Raw genomic sequence first — 24,552 nt, 5'->3', positions numbered from 1 at the left:
TTCCTTCTAACCTTTCAGCAATGTCACTCACAAACATATTGAACAGGATTGGCCCCAGCACCGAACCCTGAGGGACTCCACTAGTCACCTTTCCTTCCTTCGAGCGACTTCCATTAATCACCACCCTCTGGAGTCTGTCCAACAGCCAGTTTCTGACCCAGTTCACCACTTTGGGTCCTAACTTCAGCCCTTCAAGTTTGTTCAACAGCCTCCTATGAGGAACTGTATCAAAGGCTTTGCTGAAATCCAAGTAAATTACATCTAGCATATGTCCTCGATCCAGCTCTCTGGTCACCCAATCAAAAAATTCAATCAGATTCGTTTGGCACGATTTACCTTTTGTAAAGCCATGTTGCCTCGGATCCTGTAACCCATTAGATTCAAGGAAGTACACTATCCTTTCTTTCAGCAACACTTCCATTATTTTTCTAACAACTGAAGTGAGGCTCACCGGCCTGTAGTTTCCTGCTTCATCCCTGTGACCACTTTTATGAATAGGGACCACATCCGCTCTCCTCCAATCCCCAGGAATCACTCCCGTCTCCAGAGATTTGTTGAACAAGTCTTTAATAGGACTCGCCAGAACCTCTCTGAGCTCCCTTAGTATCCTGGGATGGATCCCGTCTGGTCCCATCGCTTTGTCCACCTTCAGTTTTTCAAGTTGCTCATAAACACCCTCCTCCGTGAACGGCGCAGAATCTACTCCATTTTCTCGTGTAACTTTGCCAAACAATCTCGGTCCTTCTCCAGGATTTTCTTCTGTGAACACAGAACAGAAGTATTTGTTTAGCACATTTGCTTTCTCCTCATCACTCTCCACATATTTGTTCCCAGCATCTTTTAGCCTAGCAATTCCATTTTTTATCTTCCTCCTTTCACTAATATATCTGAAAAATTTTTTATCTCCCTTTTATACATTTTTAGCCATTTGTTCTTCCGCCTGTGCCTTCGCCAAACGTATCTCTCTCTTGGCTTCTTTCAGTTTCACCCTGTAGTCCTTTCTGCTCTCCTCTTCTTGGGTTTTTTTACATTTCATGAACGCCAACTTTTTCGCCTTTATTTTCTCAGCCACTAGGTTGGAGAACCATATCGGCTTCCTTTTTCTCTTGTTTTTATTGATTTTCTTCACATAAAGGTCTGTAGCCATTTTTATCGTTCCTTTCAGCTTAGACCACTGTCTTTCCACTTCTCTTATGTCCTCCCATCCTAACAGCTCTTTCTTCAGGTACTTTCCCATTGCATTAAAGTCCGTACGTTTGAAATCTAGGACTTTAAGTATCGTGCGGCCGCTCTCCACTTTAGCCGTTATAACTTCTGTTGTTCTACATTCTTCAGAGCAGCTCTGTAGTTGCCGAGAGCTGTCCCAGCCCAGCCCAGAGGCTGCAGGGGAGGCAGAAGGGAAAGAGCATGGGAGACAAACTCCACCCCCCGACACCCCTTGCAGCACCAACTTTTGATTCTCTACATTCTTTCAGGGCAGTTCCGTTGTTGCCGGGAGCTGCCCCAGCCCTATCCAGACCAGTGCAGGGGAGGCAAAAGGGAAGAGCGTGGGAGACAATCTCTGCCTCCCCGACGCCCCTTACAGCACAAACTTTTGATTCTGTACATTCTTTCAGGACAGTTCTGCTGTTGTCGTGAACTGCCCCAGCTCAGCCAAGACCAGTGACTACAGGGGAGGCAGAAGGGAAGAGCGTGGGAGAAGAACTCCGCCACCTGACGCCCCTTGCGACGAACATAATCAAATAGAGCTCAAATAGTCAGGAATACAGACATCAATACAGACAAAACAACAGAGACAACAAACATAGTCAAAACAACAAAAACAATCAACAAAATCGGACAAATCAAGCAAACAGATACAGACAAAGACAACAGACAGACAAGATCATGAACGACAACCACAAAAAATACTTAATACAGAAGTATGAAACCAAAAGAAGCCAAACGGCCACACACTCACAGCGGCTCCCCCCCAAACAAACACAGCTGCACGTTTACCTTACAAACCACCGGATCCACAACTACATTCATCCTACGGAGCATCAAATATCACAAGCTATTAGAGTCACACAATGCCTTATGTCTAATCCAATCAGTAACTCACCCTACCCTCATGATGAAGCCCCCTCTTATTCCAATATTTCCTCTTCTATGCCTCACCACCCTCACTGCCTTACACAAGAATAATATAAATCCCCCTTGGAACTACAAGCAATGAAGACCCAATCCTCCAGAACCCCAAAACCAATCAATGGAATACATTGGACAACCTCAGCAAATCCTCCCTATATTCTGGAACAAACACAATCACAACAAAAACAGAAAACAAACGAATCCTAAACCCCTCAACAACCCACTACCTACAAAATGCTCAACAAAACCAAACAAAATCACCATCCCTTGCATATTCTTTTTATTTTAATGGTTAAATATATATTAATTAATGTTTTATTTTTAATTTTAAAATTGTAATTTTATTTTAAAATTGTAATTTAAATATTTTCTTTTATGAATGTACATCGCTTAGAAGCAAGATTAAGCGATTAATCAAAAATTTTAATAAACTTGAAACTTGATATACGCTAAAGCTCAATCAGTGGTAAACAAGCTTTTCATCTTAAATGACCTAATCACATCCAATGACATTGCTCTGTCATTTATCACAGAAACATGGCTGAAAGATCTCAAAAGCCCTGAACTCTCACACCTCTGCCTACAGGGTCACAACATTCTGCATCTCCCCAGAAAACTCAAACGAGGAGGCGGCCTGGCAATAATCTACAAAAACTCATATGTCATCGCCGAAACAGACTCAAGCTCCCAACCTGACCTAGAATACATCACCTGCAAGCTCGAAAGTGAGCACAACCCCACACACAAGAACATCGGAATCCTCCTACTCTACAGACCCCCTAGCACTAAATAACAACAAACCTCATTTGCCAACATGACAACCTAATCATACTCGGTGATATCAACCTACCCCTTGAATCTGCAGAAAATAAAGAAGTCACTAAACTCAAGACTCTACCCGAGGACTGCCAAATCACTATCATACCCTCAGGCCCCACCCATGAAAAAGGCCATACCCTAGATCTATTTGCATCCTCTTCCCCTAACATAGTCAAAAGGATAAATGGTCCCCTGTCCCGTGGACAGATCACTTTCTCCTAGAATTCGACCTAAACCTAACTGACCTGAACTCCAAAGCCACCAAAGACGCTAGACTAGTCCGCAGGAAAACAAGACCTGATCTCTTCTGGAACATAGTGTCAAAATCACTCCCTTCCCCCTCGAACAACACCGCCTCAATGATAACCAACTGGAACAAAATCATAGCCAAAACCCTAGATTCTGTATCCCCCCTCCACCCGTGCAAAATTAAACCAAACCGAACTTCGCCCTGGTTTACGGAGTCCTTAAGACTAGACAAACAATTTTTGCAGACGTCTAGAGAGGAAATGGAGGAAAAACATGACACTAGAACACAATGGAGAGCAGCCATAAACAAATATAAGGACAACATATCTGAAACAAAGAAAAATTACTACGCCAGAAAAATAGGAGGTAACATAACCGACAGCAAAAACTCTGTTCCGCCTAGTACGACAATTGACAGCCCCCTAAACCAAGAATCTGCAACCTTCTCCAACAAAATCTCAGCCCAAGAACTTACAGATTTCTTCCTCAACAAAGTCAAATTGGTCCAATCGGAAATTGCCAAGACAGCCTCATCAAACTCATTCCAACACAACTATAAGGAATATAATGAAACCATAAATGCAGACCAAATCTGGTCTTCATTCACTAACCTTTACTTCCCCGATACCAATAGGCTAATATCAAAACTAGCCTTACAAAGCAGTCCCCTTGACAACTGTCTTCCTTACTTTCTTTCAGCAGCTCTGCATCATATCATTTACTGGCTCACTAACCTGCTAAATAGTTCCTTGAACCAAGAAATGGGTAAAATAGCCTTAACCTCTATACCGAAAACAGTCCAAGCAGACCTCTCCATAGCATCCAACTACAGACCAATTGCTAGCATTCTGATCCTCACTAAAATCCTCGACTCATGTCTCATGTTCAGCAAGCAGCTAGCCTCATTCGTAGAGCAACACTCCTGTCTTCATACATCCCAATATGGCTTCCGAAAACAGCATAGCCTTAGGCCCCACCAGTAGGCGGAGCTTTGGGACGGATGGGCCAATCCGGCCTCATTCCGTCGTTGGCTGCCTGCCGGACAGGCGGGTTTGGCTCCCGTCTGACCGGCCAACTACACATAGGTACGGGGAAGGGGGGTGGAGGTGTCGTGGGGGTCGGCCAGGGGGGTCGCGGGTCAGCTGGGGGGGCGGTTGGAGGTTCTTGGGGGGGCGGTCGTTGGGGGGAGGGGAGTTTGCGTCGAGGGCAGGAGGGCCTGGGATCCCTCCTGCCCGTAATGTAGTGCGGGGTGGGGGTAGGGGGTCGCCGTGGCCAGGAGGGTTTGGGCTCCCTCCTGGTCTGAACAACTAGCGGGGGGGTCACCAGGGCCAGGAGGACTTGGGCTCCCTCCTGGCCCGAACAACTAGCTGGGGGGGGGGGGTCGCCAGAGCCAGGAGGGCTTGGGCTGCCTCCTGGCCCGATATTGTCGGGGAGTTGGGGAGTCGGCGGGGCAAGAGGGCTTGGGCTCCCTTTTGCCCCGATCGTGTCGGGGAGTCGGGGGGGCAAGAGGGCTTGAGCTCCCTCTTGCTCCGATCGTGTCGGGGGTGCCGCGGTTGGCTAGGGCAAGAGGGCTTGAGCTCCCTCTTGCCCCGATCGTGTCGGGGAGTCGGCGGGGCAAGAGGGCTTGACGTCAGAGAAAGGGCGGGACCGCCGGAAGAAGCAGCGCAGGCACAGGGCTCATAGAAGGGCTGGGACCGCCAAGAGGAAGCAGCAGGACACCGGTAGGAGCTTCTACATGATGGGGGGGGGGTCGGGAGGCTGTGGGGGTGCGAGCGGTCCTTCGGGGTGGGGGTGCGTGCGGTCCTGCAGGGGGGGGGGTGAATCGGATGTCGGGGGGGGGGGAACTATGTAAAAAAATTTTTGTCAATGCGCTCACGCGTATAACGCGCAAGGTTATGCACGGTTTGTAAAAACCGTGTATAACGCGCGCGTTATATGCGTGAAAATACGGTAATAACCATCCCAATATAAAATACTTAGGAATTTGGATAAAAAATACACTGGAAGACACAATGAAAGTAAATGAAAAAGCTTTATTAAAGAAGATAACAAAAATGTGTGAGCAATGGAATCCTTTACATTTATCTTGGTGGGGGAGAGTCCAAACGATTAAAATGATGATATTACCAGTGTTTTGTTACCAAATGAGTATGATACCAGTTTTTTTTCAGAGGTCCTTTTATAAAAAGTTAAATAGTATTCTTACAAAATTTGTTTGGCTTGGTAAAATTGCTAGAATTGCTTTAGTGTCTTTGTAAAAGTCAATTAGGGAAGGGGAGGTAAATTTTCCCAATTTTTATAGGTATCATCAAGCCTATATTATGCGCCAAGGTATGTATTGGGTCCTCCCAGAGCCCATTGAAAATACCCCAGACTGGTTGTGGTTGGAATGGTGACTCATTTTTCCTCTGCGATTAAACCATGTTCTTAGTATCAAAATGCCTAGGATATATAAAGAAAACAGAGTGTTAGTTGATACATGGAAAACTTTGAGATTTGTAAATAATTTAACACCTGTTCCTATACATAAATCAACAAACTATATGGCTTAACTCCAAGATTCAAATAGGCGGATTTAAGGTCATCTGGAAGTACTGGGTTATGGCAAGTATAAGAACTTTGGACGATGTTATTTCTAATGGTAAACTGCTTGATTTTTCACAGTTGCTACATAAATTTGGTCTTAATAAATCACAAAGTTATAGATGGTTGCAACTGAAGCAGGCCATTTAGGCAGGGTTTCCTGAATGGAAAAATTTTAATAACCAGTATAGTTTGGAATTCTTATGCTTTCAGGTAGACTTCCTGGGACAACAGGCCGCACAGTGGTATAAATTGATATCTGGATTTATGAATAAAAAACCAAAAACTGGTCTTAGAGACATTTGGAACATTGAAATTAAGCATCAAATTACTGCATCTCAATGGCCATGAATTTGATCTTGGGGGATGAGTTGTACAATGTGGCATCTATGAGACAAACTTGTTTTTTTCTGTTGCACCGAGCTTTCTAGACCCTTGTTCGTTTATAAAAATTAGATAGCTCTAAGTCTAATAGATGTTGGCATTGTCATCTCGAAGCGGGGACTTTAGATCATTTATTGTTTTATTGTCCATTCATTTTGGCTTTTTGGAAATCGATTTGGGGCCAAATAAATTGTTTGTTAGAAAATCCTGTGGCTTTATCCTATGATACTATTTTATTTGGAATGTCAATGAGGAAGAAAAGTCAAATTTCTGAAAAGAATAATAAGCTAACTTATTATGACAGAAGTTGCCATTCAGCAGATTACATTTAATTGGAAAAATTGGAAGAGATTAAATGATAGTTTTTGGTGGAATTCATTATGTCATATGTACAAGATGGAAAGAATGTTAGCTATAAAAATGAACAAATAAATAAATCTAACCTTCGGAAAAAGATCATCTACACTATGCGTCAACTACGACTCACAAGGCCATACTTTCACCCACACCACTTTGCTCTGATCATTCAGATGATGGTCCTACCCCAACTGGACTATTGCAACTTCGCCTACCTTGGCATCAAAATCACTCTTATCCAGAAACTACAACTCATTCAGAACACAGCCACTAGACTAATCTACAAATTAAAGAAATTTGACTCAATCACAACCTTCATCAACATTGGCTCCCAATATCATCCCGAATAATCTTCAAATCATCATGTATCCTACACCAGATCCTATACGGAAGCTCAGCAGCCCCTCTCATCAAATTATTCTCTAATGTTTGCTCGACATCAAAAAGAATCCTTAACAGAGTCCAACTAAACCTACCATCCACAAAATACCTCCACTATAAACAAAATTTTCATTCTATTCTAACCTATCTGGGTATAAGAATCTGGAATGACCTACCAGAAGCTATCAGGAAAGAGATAAACTACACTAGATTCAGAAAAAAACCTGAAGACTCACCTTTTTGACAACTAACTATCTCAGTTTCTGTATAGCATCTCTTACGTCTAAGTCCCTCCTCTTGTCTCTCCACATCCTCTTCCCCTCCTTCTTTTCCCCTTCCTCTTTGATCTGTCACCTTGAGCCTGTATATGTATGAGCAACTCACAAATGAAAGATTAGATTTAAAACAAAACACGAGAATATATTTCTTCACTCAACGTGTAATTAAACTCTAAAATTTATTGCCAGAGAATAGGGTGCAAGCAATTAGTTTAGCAGGGTATAAAAATGGTTAGGATAACTTCCTAAAAGAGAAGTACATTAGCCATTATTAGTATGGATGTGGGCAAATCAACACACACACACCCCAAACCCCCCCTCCCCCAACACAAAATAAGCACATACCGGGTTTCCCAGCAGATAAATACGAGAATCAGTTTGGTTCACTCCAGAGAAATGCAGGCCCTACAGGAACAGAGAAATGTTGCTGGGTTACGTCTATATCACCTGTAGAAGCAACTTAGTGTATCACAAACCATTAATGTTCCCTATCTACAGTACAGTACAGACTTAAGTAATCATGGTTCACTATCATCTAATCTCCATGTGCGGCTTCAATCTATATACAGTACTCTTTTCCGATACACATATATGTCTTTATCATATCATGCTACAAATATGTCCCCTCCCCAGGTACCAGCATCTCCTCTCACCCATCAAATGAAAGCATTTCACCTGGTAATTGATTGGCCAGTGCCAAGGTTTGGAGGTCACTTCATGGTGTTTAGGTTTTAGGCCACTGTTTGACTTCATGGAGAGAAAAACAGAGTTATTATAACCTAGGAAACCCAAATATCAACAAATTATTGATTTATTTAGATTTCTATCCCGTCCTCCCAGAAGCCAACATTCACAGTGGGATACATTTGGACAGTAGAATGACTATACAGCAGCTTAGCATAAGCACAGGGAATAGAGGACAGATTAGCAAGGGCATTTAAGGTGAACCCCAAACCTGACAAAACAGTAGAACACGAAAATTGAAAGGTATTTCTTCTCAAATGCAGACATCAAGAGATAATAAGAATGCCTTACTGAATAAAAAAGCTGCCATTAGATTAAGGACTAGGTTCCTAACAAGTAATGTGTGTACATGAGATATCACCAGGGGTTATGTGGCTCCGTCCCTGCCAGGCCACTGCCTTCCCTTCCCTTCCACCTATCCATTCCCACTGCCTCCTGGATTCTGTAGCTGCAAGCAAACCGAATCCTTCCACAAAAAGGAACCCAGTACATTAGAAATGCTTCTTACATTTAAAACCCACAGGAAAAACTTTAGCTGCTGAGATAATCGTCCTGTATCAATATGTTTAATATCATTAGACAATCTTAATAATGATGTGAGTGGTCTATTGAGCATGATACATCCCTGGACCGTGATAGTATCAAATGTGTGTGAAAATCAATACAACACAAAAATCGGGGGAGGCGTGGCTTGCCGGCGCACAAGATGGCGGTGTGATCTTGGAGCTCCTCAAACCCAGACGACACGCTGAGAATTTGGAAAGTACGTTGCGGCTTTTTTGACGTTAAAGTACAGCAAAAATATTGTGGAGTATGGCAACTACGCGGCAGGTGAAATTGGATACTGCCTTCGCGGCAGGAGGTTCGGCAAAGCGGCTGAAACAAGATCAATGTTTGCCGTCGAAGGTGCCTCTCCCTGCTGAAGCCATTGATGTGCTGGACAGGAGTGAAATGATGGCTGAATTCCGGAGCATTAAGCAAATGCTCCAGGATAATGCCAGTGGGATCGCTGAAGTAAAAGAAGAAGTTTTGAATATTAATAGGCAGATGGAGATTGCCAGTCAGAGAATGTTAACACTAGAAAACAAAGTGGAGCAGTTGGAAATCAACGTGGTTCAGTGTAAAGCTGACAGTAAGGATATTAAAGATTTAAAGAAACAGCTTGAAGATTATGAGAATCGTGGAAGAAGGAAGAATGTGAAAATAATTGGTCTGGCTGATAATTGGAAGGGGGGAATTCTGTTCAGTTCTTGGAAAACCTTTTGCCAAAGTTACTGCAGCTAAATTCAAAACATCCCCTGGAAATAGAACGAGCACACAGAATTCCATCTAAACAGTCAGCTAGCCAAGTGAAGCCAAGGCCTTTAATATTCAAGGTCTTAAGATTCCAGCAAGCTTTGGAGATTTTGAATTTGGCTAAGCTGATAGAAACTTAAACTATAAAGGTTCAAAGTTGCTGTTCTTTCCAGATTTTGCAAAAAATACTGCAGCCATAAGAAAACAATTTCTTCAGCTAAGACCCCAATTCAAAGAAAAGGGTCTCAAATATGGATTGTATTATCCTGCAAAAATGAGGGTAACAAGTGGAAATAAGTCCCTCTACTTTGAAGAGCCTGAAAAGTTAAAGGATTTCCTGACAAGTTCTGAGCCAATGTCTTTTTAAATGGGTTCAGATTTTAAAACTTTGGCTTTACTAAATTTTTGTGGGTTTTGCACATATCAAGTTGAAGAAAAAGAGGAACTTTGAAGAAAGAAAAGAATAACATATATAATAAAACAGAGTAGAGAATAGATAAGTTTTGTCAATTTTTTTAAAAAAATCACATGATGTGAGGAAAAGAAGAGAAGATAGAAAAGAAGAATGAAAAGGAAAAAGGGATGAAAGTGAATATAAGATTGAGATATATTTAACAATATCTCTAGTATGGTTCATAATGAAATGATATTTATGTTCTGGTCTATTGGTTTTCAACCAATATAGTTTATTTTATTTGCATCAGTTATGTTTATTTGATCAAACAAAAAGATGAAGCTGCTTGATGAAATTGAACATAGTAATTTATGCTAAGTAACTTGTAGTTTTATGAATATCTTAATTAGATGAAAAGATAGAATAATATGTTTGATTAAGTCAGTAGAACTGTTCATAAGTGGAGAAAGAGTCAATATTTCTGCATTTTGGGATGGTCATGGGATAAACTTTAAATATCAATTATTTAATAGTAATTTAATGATAGATGAATATCTATAATAAAGTTGATTAAATAAAATTCCACTTAAAGATTATTAGAAAGATTAAAATGATAACATGCGAGATGGTAATCTTGGTTCAATTAAAAAACTTATAAAATAAGTTTATATGAAGAACTTCTTTTTGATAATAATTAAGACTGCATTGTTATAAGGGGTACTATTAAAATATTAATTGTTTCATAATGCATTAATGAATATACTATTATTTATTTATGTGGTAAGAAGAAAGGTGTGATTAAATGTTGCCTGGGGGGGTATTGCGATTACTAATCCTATGTGTGTTCCAAAACAATCAATTTATGAGGGAGGTAGGGGAGGGATGAGTATGAGGGGTTTCTTCAAAATCAGGGATAAGAAGTTAGGGAATGATGGGGATGAAGAAATTCAATTTCATTTTTTATTGGATATTATATGTGTATTGGTGTCTAATCATATCAAATTAAATAATTTAACTATTAGTCTATGCATATGGAATTAGATGGAGATTAGGATTTTTTCTTTGAATGTCAATGGTCTTAACCATCAAATAAAAAGGAAGAAAATGCTAGCTTTCCTAAAAAAGCAAAATGCCGATGTGTACTTTATCCAAGAGACGCACCTGTCAATAGTGGAATCTAGAAAACTGGAAGGGGGTTCGGTTCGTAAAAACTTTTTTGCCCCTGCAATTGGCAAAAAGGCTGAGATTGCCATATTAATAAATAACAAATGGGGGGGGGGCGTGGCTTGGCGCGCACAAAACATGGATGTATGATCGCGTTGTTCCGCTTATCCAGGCAGCAGTTTAAAGATCAAAAATACCTTTTTGCCGTAAATATCGGATTTTGGTGGGTTCGTGTGCCGTGCAGAGATGGCCAGTACGCGGCAAGGAAAAATTGATGCGGCTTTTGTGGCATCCGGCACAGAGAAAAGTATCAAACATGATCATGTGACGGCCTCTAAAGCTCCACTTCTGAATGATGAGGAAATTGAAAAAAAAGATATAATGGCTGAGCTTAAGAAAATTTCACAGCTGATTCAGAAGAATGTGGAAAGCATACAGGAGGTGAAGGAAGAAGTTTTAAACACAAATAGACAGCTGGAGATAGCTAATCAACGAATGGCCGTTTTAGAACACAGAGTGGAGCAGTTAGAAATAATGGCAGCTCTGTCTAAGGATGATACTAAAATCATTAAAGATCTGCAAAAGCAGTTGGTGGACTATGAAAATCGTGGAAGGAGAAAGAATGTAAAAATCATTGGGCTAGAAGAAAATTTGGAGGGGGGAAATCCAATTCAGTTTTTGGAGCATTTACTGCCAAAGTTATTACAACTGAATTCTAAGTACTCCCTAGAGATTGAACGAGCACATAGAATTCCATTTCAACAGTCTGCTAACAACTCAAAGCCCAGACCTCTTATTTTTAAGCTTTTGAGATTCCAGCAAGCCTTTGAAATATTAAGTGTGGCAAAGGTTGATAAAAACTTAAATTATAAAGGCTCCAAATTATTATTCTTGCCGGATTTTGCAAAGAGTACTGTGGCTTTAAGGCAGTAGTTCCTTCAGCTTCGTCCTCATTTGAAAGAAAAAGGATATAAATACTATCCTGCAGAAATGAGAGTATCCAGTGGGAATAAATCTCTTTATTTTGAGGATCCTGAAAAACTGAGGGATTTCTTGGTCACTTCAGAGCTAATGACTATTTGAAGGTCTTTCAAGAGAAGAAGAGGATGAACAAGAGTTATGTTGCACCATTCTTATGTTTTTGTTATGTGCAATGGAATTTTTTATTTGGTTTCAAAGATGTTGTTGGAATTGTTTATTTATTATTCTTTCTTTTTTCTTTCTTTTGAATATTTGGTATGTTATGTTAGTGTTGGTGGTGTCATGAATGTTTTATGTTATTTTGTTTTAATGTATTGTTTATTAGCTATGTTTAGGTTTTATGATTCGGAGAAACAAGAATACAATGAAATATGGACAAATATATTTCTGAATTTTAGTTTAATTTTCTTTATGATAATCTAGATATGTGATATTTATTTTTATTGATTTTGGTTGCATTATATGTATGCTATGTCATTTGTGCTTGGAATTTGGATATATCATTGATCATTTCCTTGTTAATTATAATTCTATAATCATTTATTGGTGTAGTCAATTATTGACTTTGGAGTATGGAAGTTATGAAATATTTGATTCTGCTGTTAATATATTGTATGTTTAATGCTTGGAATATGATAAGTATTTAGATATGAAGGTAGATATAAAATATGTGTATAATATCTTCATTTTAATGAATCTATTGAGGGGTTTTTAATGATATATTTTAGACTAAACTATGGTAGGGGTGGTGTGTATTAGATTTAAAGGAGCTTTTAAGCAAAATATATGGAATTTATATTATAAAGATATTTAAAATTTTGTTTTTAGAAGATGAATATAATTTGAATTTGGTCAAATGAGTTTTAATATTAATGTTTGAGGTTAATAATTAATTCTATGAGTTTATAATCTGATTAATCTATATATTTAACATGAATTTGATTTATATTATGGTTATTTATTTTATGAAATATATGAATTGTTTTTATGGATATTTATGGCATTAATGAACTGTTTTCATATTATCATTTATATTAGAAGATCGATTTGATTATACGTTGCCTGGGGGGAGTGTATGGGTTGCATATCCTATGCGTGTTACAAGTTTATCCATCTATATATATATATAGATGGTGATTACTTATTTTTCCATAAATGTCAATGGCCTTAATCATATGATCAAGAAGAAAATGTTAGATTTCCTTAAAAAGCAAAATGCTGATGTTTATTTCATTCAAGAGACGCATCTGTCAATTATAGAATCTAGGAAGCTGGAAGGGGATTGGATTTCTAAAAGTTTTTTTGCTCCAGCAATTGAAAAAAAAGCGGGGGTTGCTATTTTAATTTTCCAAACTTTTATAGGTATCATCAGGCCTATATTTTACGCCAGGGTACGTATTGGGTCTTCCCAGAGCTCACGGAGAACACCCCAGATTGGCTGTATTTGGAATGGCAACTCATGTTTCCTTTGCATCTATCTCATCTTATCAGTATAAAAATGCCTAGAAAATATAAAGAGAATAGAATATTGATTGACACATGGAAACATTACATTTTGTTAGCAATTTATCACCTAATCCAATACATAAATCATTAAATCAATCGATTTGGCTAAACTCCAAGATCAAAATTGGCAGGGTTTTTTTTTTTTTTTAATTTCTTTATTCTTTTTCAAACTTACATCAAGTGCACAAAAAGCACAGTTATTTACCGTAACAGGTGTTATCCAGGGACAGCAGGCAGATATTCTTGACTGATGGGTGATGGCACCGACGGAGCCCCGGTACGGACAATTTTAGAGTGATTGCACTCTAAGAACTTAGAAAGTTCTAGCTAGGCCGCACCGCGCGTTCGCGAGTGCCTTCCCGCCCGACAGAGGCGCGCGGTCCCCAGTTAGGATAAGCCAGCTAAGAAGCCAACCCGGGGAGGTGGGAGGGACGCAAGAATATCTGCCTGCTGTCCCTGGATAACACCTGTTACGGTAAGTAACTGTGCTTTATCCCAGGACAAGCAGGCAGCATATTCTTGACTGATGGGTGACCTCCAAGCTAACAAAAAGAGGGATGGAGGGAAGGTTGGCCATTAGGAAAATAAATTTTGTAAAACAGATTGGCCGAAGTGTCCATCCCGTCTGGAGAATGCATCCAGACAATAGTGAGATGTAAAAGTATGAACTGAGGACCAAGTAGCAGCCTTGCAGATTTCTTCAATAGGAGTGGAACAGAGGAAAGCTACAGACGCTGCCATAGCTCTAATTTTGTGGCCCGTGACAGAACCCTCCAGTGTCAGGCCCGACTGAGCATAACAAAAAGAAACGCAAGCAGCAAGCCAATTGGACAGAGTGCGTTTTGATACAGGATGACCCAACTTGTTAGGATCAAAGGACAAAAACAGTTGAGGAGATAATCTGTGAGGTTTGGTGCGATCAAGATAGTAAGCCAGAGCACGTTTACAATCCAAGGTATGCAAAGCCTGTTCACCTGGATTAGAATGAGGCTTTGGGAAAAAAACAGGTAGAACGATGGATTGATTGAGATGAAATTCAGAGACAACTTTAGGAAGGAACTTGGGATGTGTACGGAGGACGACCTTATCATGGTGAAAAACAGTGAAAGGTGGATCCGCCACCAGTGCATGGAGCTCACTGACCCTCCTGGCAGAAGTGAGAGCTATTAGAAAGACCACTTTCCAAGTTAGAAATTTGAAATGCGTTGAGGCCAACGGCTCGAAAGGAGGCTTCATTAACGCAGAAAGAACCACATTAAGATCCCATACAACAGGAGGGGCCTTAAGAGGTGGTTTCACATTGAAAAGGCCCTTCATGAACCTTGAAACTAAGGGATGAGCTGAGAGGGGTTTTCCATGAATGGCACTAAGGTGGACTCTTATCGAAGAGGATTTAAGACCAGAGTCAGATAAGGACAATAGATAGTCCAACACCAGTCCCACTGCTGTAGATATGGGATTATGGTGATGTAACAGGCACCAGGAAGAAAACCGAGACCACTTTTGTTGGTAACATTGAAGAGTGGACGGCTTCCTGGAGGCATCAATAATAGAACGGACAGGCTGAGAAAGGAGAGCATGAGCTGAAGTCAGCCCGAGAGATACCAAGCTGTCAGGTGCAGAGACTGTAAGTTGGGATGAAGAAGCGTTTGCTGATGCTGTGTAAGTAGTGAAGGAAATAGAGGAAGAGGTATGGGTTCCCTGGAACTGAGTTGAAGTAGAAGGGAAAACCAATGCTGTCTGGGCCACCGTGGAGCGATGAGGATCATGGTGGCTTGTTCCCTCTTGAGCTTGAATAAGGTGCGCAGCATGAGCGGAAGAGGAGGGAATGCATAAAGGAAGAGATTGGTCCAATCCAGAAGAAATGCATCGGGTTCCAGACGGTGAGGAGAGTAAAGTCTGGAGCAAAACAGGGGCAGTTGATGGTTGTGGGGAGCTGCAAAAAGATCCACCTGAGGAGTGCCCCATTGAGAGAAAATGAACTGGAGAGTCGAGGAGTCGAGAGTCCATTCGTGAGGTTGAAGAATTCTGCTGAGATTGTCTGCTAAGCAATTCTGTTCCCCTTGGATGTAGACTGCTTTCAGGAATAGGTGACGAGCAGTCGCCCATGTCCAAATCCTTTGAGCTTCCTGACATAAAGGACGGGATCCCGTCCCTCCTTGTTTGTTGATGTAATACATTGCAACTTGGTTGTCTGTGCAAATGAGAAGAACCTGAGGAAAAAGGAGATGTTGAAAAGCTTTGAGGGCGTAAAACATCGCTCTGAGTTCCAGGAAATTGATGTGGTGTTTCTTTTCCTGGGCGGTCCAAAACCCCTGAGTTTGGAACTCGTTCAAGTGAGCTCCCCATGCATAGGGGGAGGAATCCGTGGTGATGACCAGTTGATGAGGAGGTAGATGAACAGTAGACCTCTGGATAGATTTGATGATTTCAACCACCAAAGAAGCGACTGTCGAAGACACGAGGTCACAGATATGTGTTGTGAACAAGGATCCGTCGCTTGTGACCACTGAGTTGCTAGAGTCCATTGAGGAGTACGCAGGTGGAGACGTGCGAAGGGAGTGACATGTACTGTGGAGGCCATGTGTCCCAAGAGCACCATCATGTGATTTGCAGAGATGGAAGTTTCCTGGAACACCTGCTGACAGAGATGAAGGATGGTGTGAAGGCGGTTTGGAGGAAGAAACGCCCTCATCCGAACAGTATCCAGAATGGCTCCAATGAATTGAAGTCGCTGAGTTGGAATGAGGTGCGACTTGGGTAGATTAATTTCGAACCCCAACAGTCGAAGGAAGTAAATGGTCTGATTGGTGGCTATGTGTACGGACTGAGGAGAAGGAGCCTTGATGAGCCAGTCGTCCAGATAAGGGAAGACTTGAAAATTGTGGGAGCGGAGATAAGCTGCGACCATAATCAGACATTTGGTGAATACCCTGGGAGAGGAGGCTAGGCCGAAGGGTAGCACCTTGTATTGGTAATGATGTTGGTTGACAAGAAAGCGAAGATATTGTCTGGACATCAGATGAATTGGAATGTGAGTATACGCCTCCTTGAGATCGAGGGAACATAGCCAGTCTTCCTGAGAGAGAAGAGGGTATAGGGTGGCAAGAGATAACATCTTGAACTTCTCCTTGACCAGACATTTGTTGAGATCTCTGAGATCTAATATTGGTCTGAGGTCTCCGGTCTTTTTGGGTACAAGAAAGTACCGGGAATAAAATCCCAGGCCTTGCTGGTCTAGAGGAACTGGTTCGATGGCATTGAGAAGAAGGAGGGATTGAACCTCTTGACCGAGGAGGAGGGACTGAGCCTTGTTAGAAGCAGACTCTTTTGGCAGACTTAACGGTGGAGGAGTCTGAAAGTTTAGGGCGTAGCCGTGAGCGATGATAGCAAGTACCCACTGGTCGGAGGTGATTGCTTCCCATCGAGACAGAAAAACCTGTAGTCGACCCCCTATGGGCTGAGGTAGAGGACATGAGGGAGGAAGACTGGCAATGTTCTGGAGAAGAGAGTCAAAAGGGCTGTGTCGTTTTAGGTTGAACAGCCGGTTTTACAGCAGGCTGTTGTTGTTGACGAGCCTGTTGCTGCTGTTGACGCTGCCTGCGAGGTTGAGGGGGATGAGGCTGAGCCGGTCGAGCAGAAAACCTCCTTTGATATGAAGATTGTTGCCTGAATGGACGAGGAGGAGGAGGTTTCTTCTTGTTTTTCAACAAGGTGTCCCACCTAGTTTCATGGGCGGAGAGCTTTTGTGTGGTGGTATCCATGGACTCCCCAAACAGCTCATCCGCTAGGCAAGGCGCATTGGCAAGCCGGTCCTGATGGTTTACATCCAGATCTGAGACCCGTAGCCATGCCAACCTTCTCATTGCTACAGAGATAGCAGTAGCTCGTGACGTCAGTTCAAAAGTATCATAAATGGAACGGACCATAAACTTCCTGAGTTGCAAAAGACTAGAGGTACATTGCTGAAAAGCAGGAAGCTTACGGTCCGGAATATACTTCTGAAAAGAGGTCACCTGTTGAATGAGATGTTTCAGGTAAAACGAGAAGTGGAATGCGTAATTACCAGAACGGTTGGCCAGCATGGCATTTTGGTAAAGGCGCTTTCCAAATTTATCCATGGCCTTTCCTTCTCTGCCAGGAGGGACAGAGGCATACACACTGGCTCCTGCAGATTTCTTTAGGGTCGACTCCACCAACAGAGATTCATGGGGAAGTTGGTGCTTGTCAAATCCCGGGATTGGAATCACTTTATACAGAGATTCCAGTTTTCTTGGAGCTCCTGGAATTGTCAAAGGAGTTTCAAGATTCTTATAAAAAGTTTCCCTCAAGATGTCATGGAGGGGTAACTTTAAAAACTCCTTAGGAGGTTGGTCAAAATCCAAAGCATCCAAAAATGCTTTGGATTTTTTAGAGTCAGACTCCAAAGGAATAGACAGGGTGTCTGACATCTCCTTTAAAAATTTTGTGAAGGAGGAGTGCTCTGGCTTAGCAGTAGTATCCTGCACCGATGGTTCATCCTCATCAGATGTGTAATCCTCCTCGGTACCGAGGGGATCATCTGAGTCGTCCCACAAGTCAGGGTCCCGTACCGATTGTAAACGGCCCTGAGAAAGTGGAGTCGATGTCTCAGTATGCTTAGTCTTGCGTACCGATTTACCAGACCGAGTGGAGACGGTACCTGGGGAATGTAGAACGGTACGGGGTTCAGAGAACAGTACCGGTTCCGACACCGTAGGAGTAGCATGCCGTTTTGGTTCTGCTGACAGAACAGGCATGGACAAAGATTTGTGCGGTGCCGAAACAGTCAATGACAGTAAAAGAGGCTGATCGACAGACGGCACCGAAGACTCAGTCGGTACCGACACTGGAAGGTTCGGAGTCAACAGAGCCGGGAGCAAGTGTTGGAGTTGCTCCTTAAGTTGGGCCTGGAGGATAGAGGTAATACGCTCATCCAACGTTGGACCCGATGGCACCGGTACCGTTTTTTTCTTGCTCGGTACCTTCGGTGCCGCTCGACGCTCGGGTGAAGTCGATGCCGATGACGAGGCAGTGACTTCAATGGGAGCGGAGCGTTTACGGGGCCGGCGCTCAGTCTGCAGGACTTGGCTCACTGCATGCTCGACTGGCGGGCCTAGAACAGTAGGGGAAGGCTTCTTAGCCGGCTTACCTACAGGAGTCGACACCGGCGATGTATCTTGCGGTGCCGAGGCAGTCGGAGTCGATTTGGAGGAAGTCGTCGACGTCGATACCGGTGCAACTTCCATAGCGGTACCGAAAAGGATCCGCTGCTGAATTTGACGATTTTTTAAAGTTCTTTTTTGTAAAGAACTACAGCGGGTGCAGGTCTCAGCCCTATGGTCCGGACCCAGACACTGGAGGCACCACTTGTGCGGGTCGGAGAGGGAGATAGGGCGTGCACACCGCTGACACTTTTTGAAACCCGGTGACGGGGGCATGAAGGGAAATACTGCTGTAGCAAAATCGAAGCCCGAGGCTTCGATGGTGCCAACAGGCCCCGCCGGGGCAGATCGACAAAAAAAATGAAAAATAAAAAGTTGTTTTTTTTTTTTTTTACACAAACTGTAAATAAGAAGGAAAGAAATAAAATATGAAGAGAAAAATACGCGCGAGCGGGAAGGCAAGTGAAAAGAGAAAAAAAAACTTCCAACAGCCGTTGGAAACACGCGTCTTCTTAGCTCCGCGGAATTAAGAAAACTGGGGACCGCGCGCCTCTGTCGGGCGGGAAGGCACTCGCGCACGCGCGGTGCGGCCTAGCTAGAACTTTCTAAGTTCTTAGAGTGCAATCACTCTAAAATTGTCCGTACCGGGGCTCCGTCGGTGCTGTCACCCATCAGTCAAGAATATGCTGCCTGCTTGTCCTGGGATAAAGAACAACATGAAATACTATCATATAACACTTGAACATCATACATTATATTCTTAATATGTAAATTAATTAAAAACCCTCCCCCCTCCCATCTTTCTATACAATCATTAAAACTATCATATTCCTTCAAAATTTCAATTTCGCTACATCTTATCTTCCAATCTCCCCACCCCCCCATGTATATTATCAAAGAAAAATGATGCCTATTCACTACAAAAATCAACCATCGGTCTCCATATCTTTAAAAAATTTTTATAACTTCCTTTCTGTATTGCAATTGCTCTTTCCATCTTGTAAATATGACACAGGGAATTCCACCAAAACGTATAATTTAGATTACTATAATTTTTCCAGTTGTTAGTAATATATCGCATAGTAACACCCGTCATTATCATCAAAAGCTTATTGTTATGTGCTGATAATTGACTTTTTTTCCTCATAGACATACCGAACAGAACAGTATCATATGATATTTCCACATGATTTTCCAATAAGCAATTTATTTGAGACCAAATTGAATTCCAAAAATTCCTAATGCAGGGGCAATAAAAAATTAGATGATCCAATGTCCCCATTTCTAGATTACAGTGCCAGCATCTATTAGATTTAGAACTATCCAACTTTTGTAAACGAACTGGGGTCCAAAAAGCTCTATGTAATAAAAAGAACCAAGTTTGTCTCATAGATGCTGACACTGTATATCTCATTCTCCAAGACCAAATTTGTGGCCATTGAGAAGCAAAAATATTATGCTTAATCTCAATGCTCCAAATGTCTCTCAGACCAGTTTTTGGCTTTTTATTTAAAAATCCAGATAATAATTTATACCACTGTGCGGCTAGGTGTCCCATGAAATCAGCCTGGAAACATAGGAACTCCAAACTATATTGAGTATTAAGAGTTTTCCATTCAGGGAACCCCACCTGAATAGCCTGCTTCAGCTGCAACCATTTAAAACTTTGTGATTTATCAAGACCAAATCTAATTTGCAACTGTGAAAAGTCAAGCAGTTTACCATTTAAAATAACATCATTTAAAGTTCTTATGCCTGCTATAATCCAGTGTTTCCATAAGATTTGAGCTCAATTGGCGGTTTTAAAATTGTCTGGAGGCAATGGATTATTGCGGGCATACGAACTTTAAATGATGTTATTTCTAATGGTAAACTGCTTGATTTCACTGCACAACAATTTTTTGGTTAAGTCTTGATTCCTGAAAAGTTTTTGGTGATTATGACAGGTACCAACTTGGTATGCTCAAATATGGTTTTGGTTTTACTGCATCACGTAAGAACTATGAGAAATAGACATTTTTATGTTTACTGACAATAAAATATATAGTCAAGTTTACGTTTCGCACAAGCGACTAAATGAAACAGAATTAAAAGTGTTTTGCTCCCGAGTTTCTTTTATATTCAGTGTCTGGTGCATCACGTTGTAGCATCCAACAATAGTCGGCAAGCATTGACGGATTCCAATTGCCCTGTTATCGTTTCTCCATCGTAGCTATGTCTTGATGAAACCTTTCACCGTGCTCGTCACTCACAGCACCGAGATTTGCAGGGAAGAAGTCCAAGTGTGAATGGAGGAAATGAATCTTGAGTGACATATTGCACTTCATTCTCTTGTATGCTTTGAGAAGTTTGTCTACCAGCTGAATGTAGTTTGGGGCTCTGTAATTGCCCAGAAAATTGTCAACAACGTCTTTCAAGGCTTTCCAGCCAATTTTTTCCGGCCCAACTAACAGATCTTCAAATCGCTTGTCACTCATAACATGTCTGATCTGGGGGCCAACAAAAATACCCTCTTTGATCTTGGCATCAGTTATTCTTGGGAACATCTGTCTTAAATAACGAAAACCTTCCCCTTCCTTGTTCATTGCTTTCACAAAATTCTTCATGAGTCCCAGTTTAATGTGAAGAGGAGGCAAAAATATCTTTGTCGGGTCAACAAGCGATTCATGTGCTACATTTTTCTGTCCTGGAACTAACTTTTTACGGAGTGGCCAGTTCTTTCTAGAATAGTGCGACTCTCTGTCTCGGCTGTCCCATTCGCAGATGAAACAGCAGTACTTTGTATAGCCAAGCTGCAGTCCTAGTAACAGAGCAACGACTTTGAGGTCTCCACAGATATTCCAGTTATACCTGGTATACTGGACATACTTTAGTAACATTTCCATATTCTCATATGTTTCTTTCATATGTGCTGCATAGCCAACAGGTACTGAAGGATAAACGTTGCCATTGTGCAACAGAACAGCTTTCAGGCTTAACATTGACGAATCAATGAAAAGACGCCACTCTTCCAGGTTGTGATCACAACCAAAGACCGAGAACAATCCTTCAATGTCACAACAGAAACAGAGACTGTCGACTTGTGCAAAAAATTTGGTTATATCATGATGCCGGTCTCGAAACACAGAAATTTTCGTACCTGGTGATAGCAAACACCATTCCTGCAGTCTCGAACCTAGCAGCTCAGCTTTTGCTTTTGACAGACCCAAATCTCTGACCAAATCGTTCAATTCGGACTGTGTTATCAGATGTGGATCGCCTGATGAGGATGGTTCAAAATCCGGGTCAATGTCACTGTTAGAACCCTGCACTGCAGTTTCTTCATCTGGTTCGTCTAAGGTCCAATCCTCTGGTGGTTTCGGAACTGGAAGACTGTCATCATGTGGCATGGGTCTCATTGCTGAAGGCAGATTAGGATATTCAATTGACTTCTTGTTTTTGGCAGAGAAACCAGACACATTAGTCAAACAGAAATAACAGTCCGTCACATGGTCTTTCTGTTCTCGCCATATCATCGGAACAGCAAATGGCATCGTCTTTCGAGTACCTCTGAGCCAGGCTCTCAGACTAACAGCACATGTCGCACAGCAAATGTGAGGCGCCCATTGCTTGTCTTGATCACCTATTTTGCAGCCAAAATACAGATGATAGGCTTTCTTTACAAGGGCAGTCATCGAACGTCTCTGAGGCGTAAGTGTATATTCCCCACAGATATAGCAGAATGTGTCGCGGCTGTTACGACACCGACGAGACATATTGCCCGACACCAAAACGTCTATAGCATCAAGCTTACTTACTGTTATATTGCTACAGCTACTATACTACTATACTTTACTATACTGATACTATATACACACACGGACTATCTATATTAACCAAATGAGCAGGATCGGTGTATGGAAGCCACCATTATAGCATGGTGAGACAGCGCAAGCTCGTTCAGACCTGCCCAGACATGCCCAGGATGTCATCTTCCATAAAACAGCTTCCAACCTGGCTAGATTTTATGCATGGACATACCCAGGCGGCACAAACCGTTGTTGATAAGACACTTATGGGAGAAAAAATTGTTTGCATCCAAATATAAGAAAAAATCACGACAAAATTGAAGATTTCTCTGAAATGGTACGTGATGGGTAATTTTTGATGTAATATTCATGATCAGCACCCAAAATTCTATAAGAAACACCCAGCAGTGTTCAGGAAGCAAAAACTTTGTTGTGCAGTGTTACAGTTGCAACATAAATATGGTCTAAACAAATCACAAAGCTTTAAATGGTTGCAGCTGAAGCAGGCTATTCAGGAGGGGTTCCCTGAATGGAAAATTCTTAATAGTCAGTATAGTCTGTAATTCTTATGCTTTCAGGCGGATTTCTTGGGTCGCACAGTGGTATAAATTAATATCTGGATATATGAATAAAAAAACCAAGGACTGGTCTTAGAGACATTTGGAGCATTGAGATTAAGCATCAAATTTCTGCATCTCAATGGCCACGAATTTGGTCTTGGAGAATGAGATGTACAGTGTCTGCATCTATGAGACATAGAGAATTTTGGACTTCAATTAGTTTACAAAAGTTAGATAGCTCTAAGTCTAATAGATGTTGGCACTGTAATCTGGAAGCAGGGACTCTTGAAATGCAAGGTATAGGCGGAATAGAAGTCCCTAATGTAATGTAATGTAATGTAATTTTATATTTTTCTGTCCCTGCATCATGGCCTTTTGGAATTCAATTTGGTCTCAAATTAATTGTTTATTAGAGAACCATGAAGCTCTAACATATGACACAATTTTATTTGGAACATCTATGAGAATAAAAAGTCAAATTTCAGCAAATAATAACAAATTTTTATTAATAATGACAGGAGTTGCTATTCAGCATATCACCAGCAATTGGAAGGATTGCACCAGACTTAATTACACCTTCTGGTGGAATTCACTGTGCCATATATATAAAATAGAAAGAATAATTGCCATATAAAAAGATTTGGGGGCCATTGACAGCACATTGTGATGAGACACCTTTTTTGCACAAATAGTATGTTATAAGAATGGAAAGGGGGGTATATTGTTATTTTACTGGCTTTTCAGTATCTTTGAATATATTATATGTATAATATGCTTGAATTATATTATTGGCGGAAGGGGAGGGACTTAAATTTATGTATTTACAATGATAATAGAGAAGATTTTCAAGTGATTTGTATGAATCAATTGTTGTATTATTGTTCACTTGTTGTGAGATATAAAAATGAATAAAGATTTGGGGAAAAAAATAAAACACAAAAATCAAAAATGCAAACGTGGAAAAGCAGTATTGTTTTCCTTGTGAAGTTAATCACTAAATTTAAGTATATCAAGTGTCAGAAAGGAAGTCCCCAATCCGATGCCCAAATTTTAAGCAAATTTCACAGTTCAATACTGAAAGAACGGTACTTATCTCCAAAGACCAAAGTGCCATTTTGTAATTCAGACATCTGAAGTTCTAGTCTTCCTCCAGTATCATTTTTGCCCTCTAGTGCTTTGTTCCTGAAGGAGGTTTTCCTCTGTAACGGAGCTCTGTAAAGCTAATATTCTGCACGGATCTGCAAAGTTTACCATGAAGGGGAAAACAGCCTCCGCAAAATCGAACCCCGAGGCCTGTATAATGGCAACAGGCCCCGCCGGGGCAAAATCGAAAAAAGGGGAAAAAAAGCAAAGTTTTTTTTTTTTTTTTTACAAATCAAAGGAAAAAGAAACCCGAAGGCAAAAGAAGAAAAAATAGGGAAAAAAGCGCGAGCGGGAAGGCAAAAAAGTGGTTTCAACGGCCGTTGAAAAAACACACGCGTCTTCTTCGCTCCGCGGAAACGAAGAAACTGGGGACCACGCACTCCTCCGTCGGGCGGGAAGGCACTCGCGCACGCGCGGTGCGGCCAACTAGAAACTTCTAGTTAAAAAGGTCCGTACCGAGGGCTCCGTCGGTGATGTCACCCATGTGTTAAGAATATGCTGCCTGCTTGTCCTGGGATAATTTCTTTTTTTTGTATATTATTTTTTATTTTCAAATTTTACAGAAAGTGTACAACATATTTAAATACAATTGATGAATATACAATATCA

The 24,552-nt window shown here is 41.4% G+C and overlaps 1 protein-coding gene across 1 annotated transcript in view; it reads right to left on the bottom strand.

Moving 5' to 3' along the window:
* POMT2 (protein O-mannosyltransferase 2) overlaps positions 1-24,552 on the bottom strand; it is a 174,102-nt gene that overhangs the window by 29,484 nt on the left and 120,066 nt on the right. Inside the window, exons 16-17 of the mRNA XM_033951284.1 lie at positions 7,860-7,931; positions 7,530-7,589 (exon numbers count right to left, since the gene is read on the bottom strand). Of these exons, the coding sequence (XP_033807175.1) occupies positions 7,530-7,589; positions 7,860-7,931 (132 nt within the window). The remainder of the gene's footprint in view (positions 1-7,529; positions 7,590-7,859; positions 7,932-24,552) is intronic.

This window comes from Geotrypetes seraphini, chromosome 7 (assembly GCF_902459505.1).
Source record: "Geotrypetes seraphini chromosome 7, aGeoSer1.1, whole genome shotgun sequence".
NCBI classification, from domain to species: Eukaryota; Metazoa; Chordata; class Amphibia; order Gymnophiona; family Dermophiidae; genus Geotrypetes; species Geotrypetes seraphini.
Note: the sequence above shows the minus strand (reverse complement) of the source record. Positions and strands in the feature narration are given on the sequence as shown.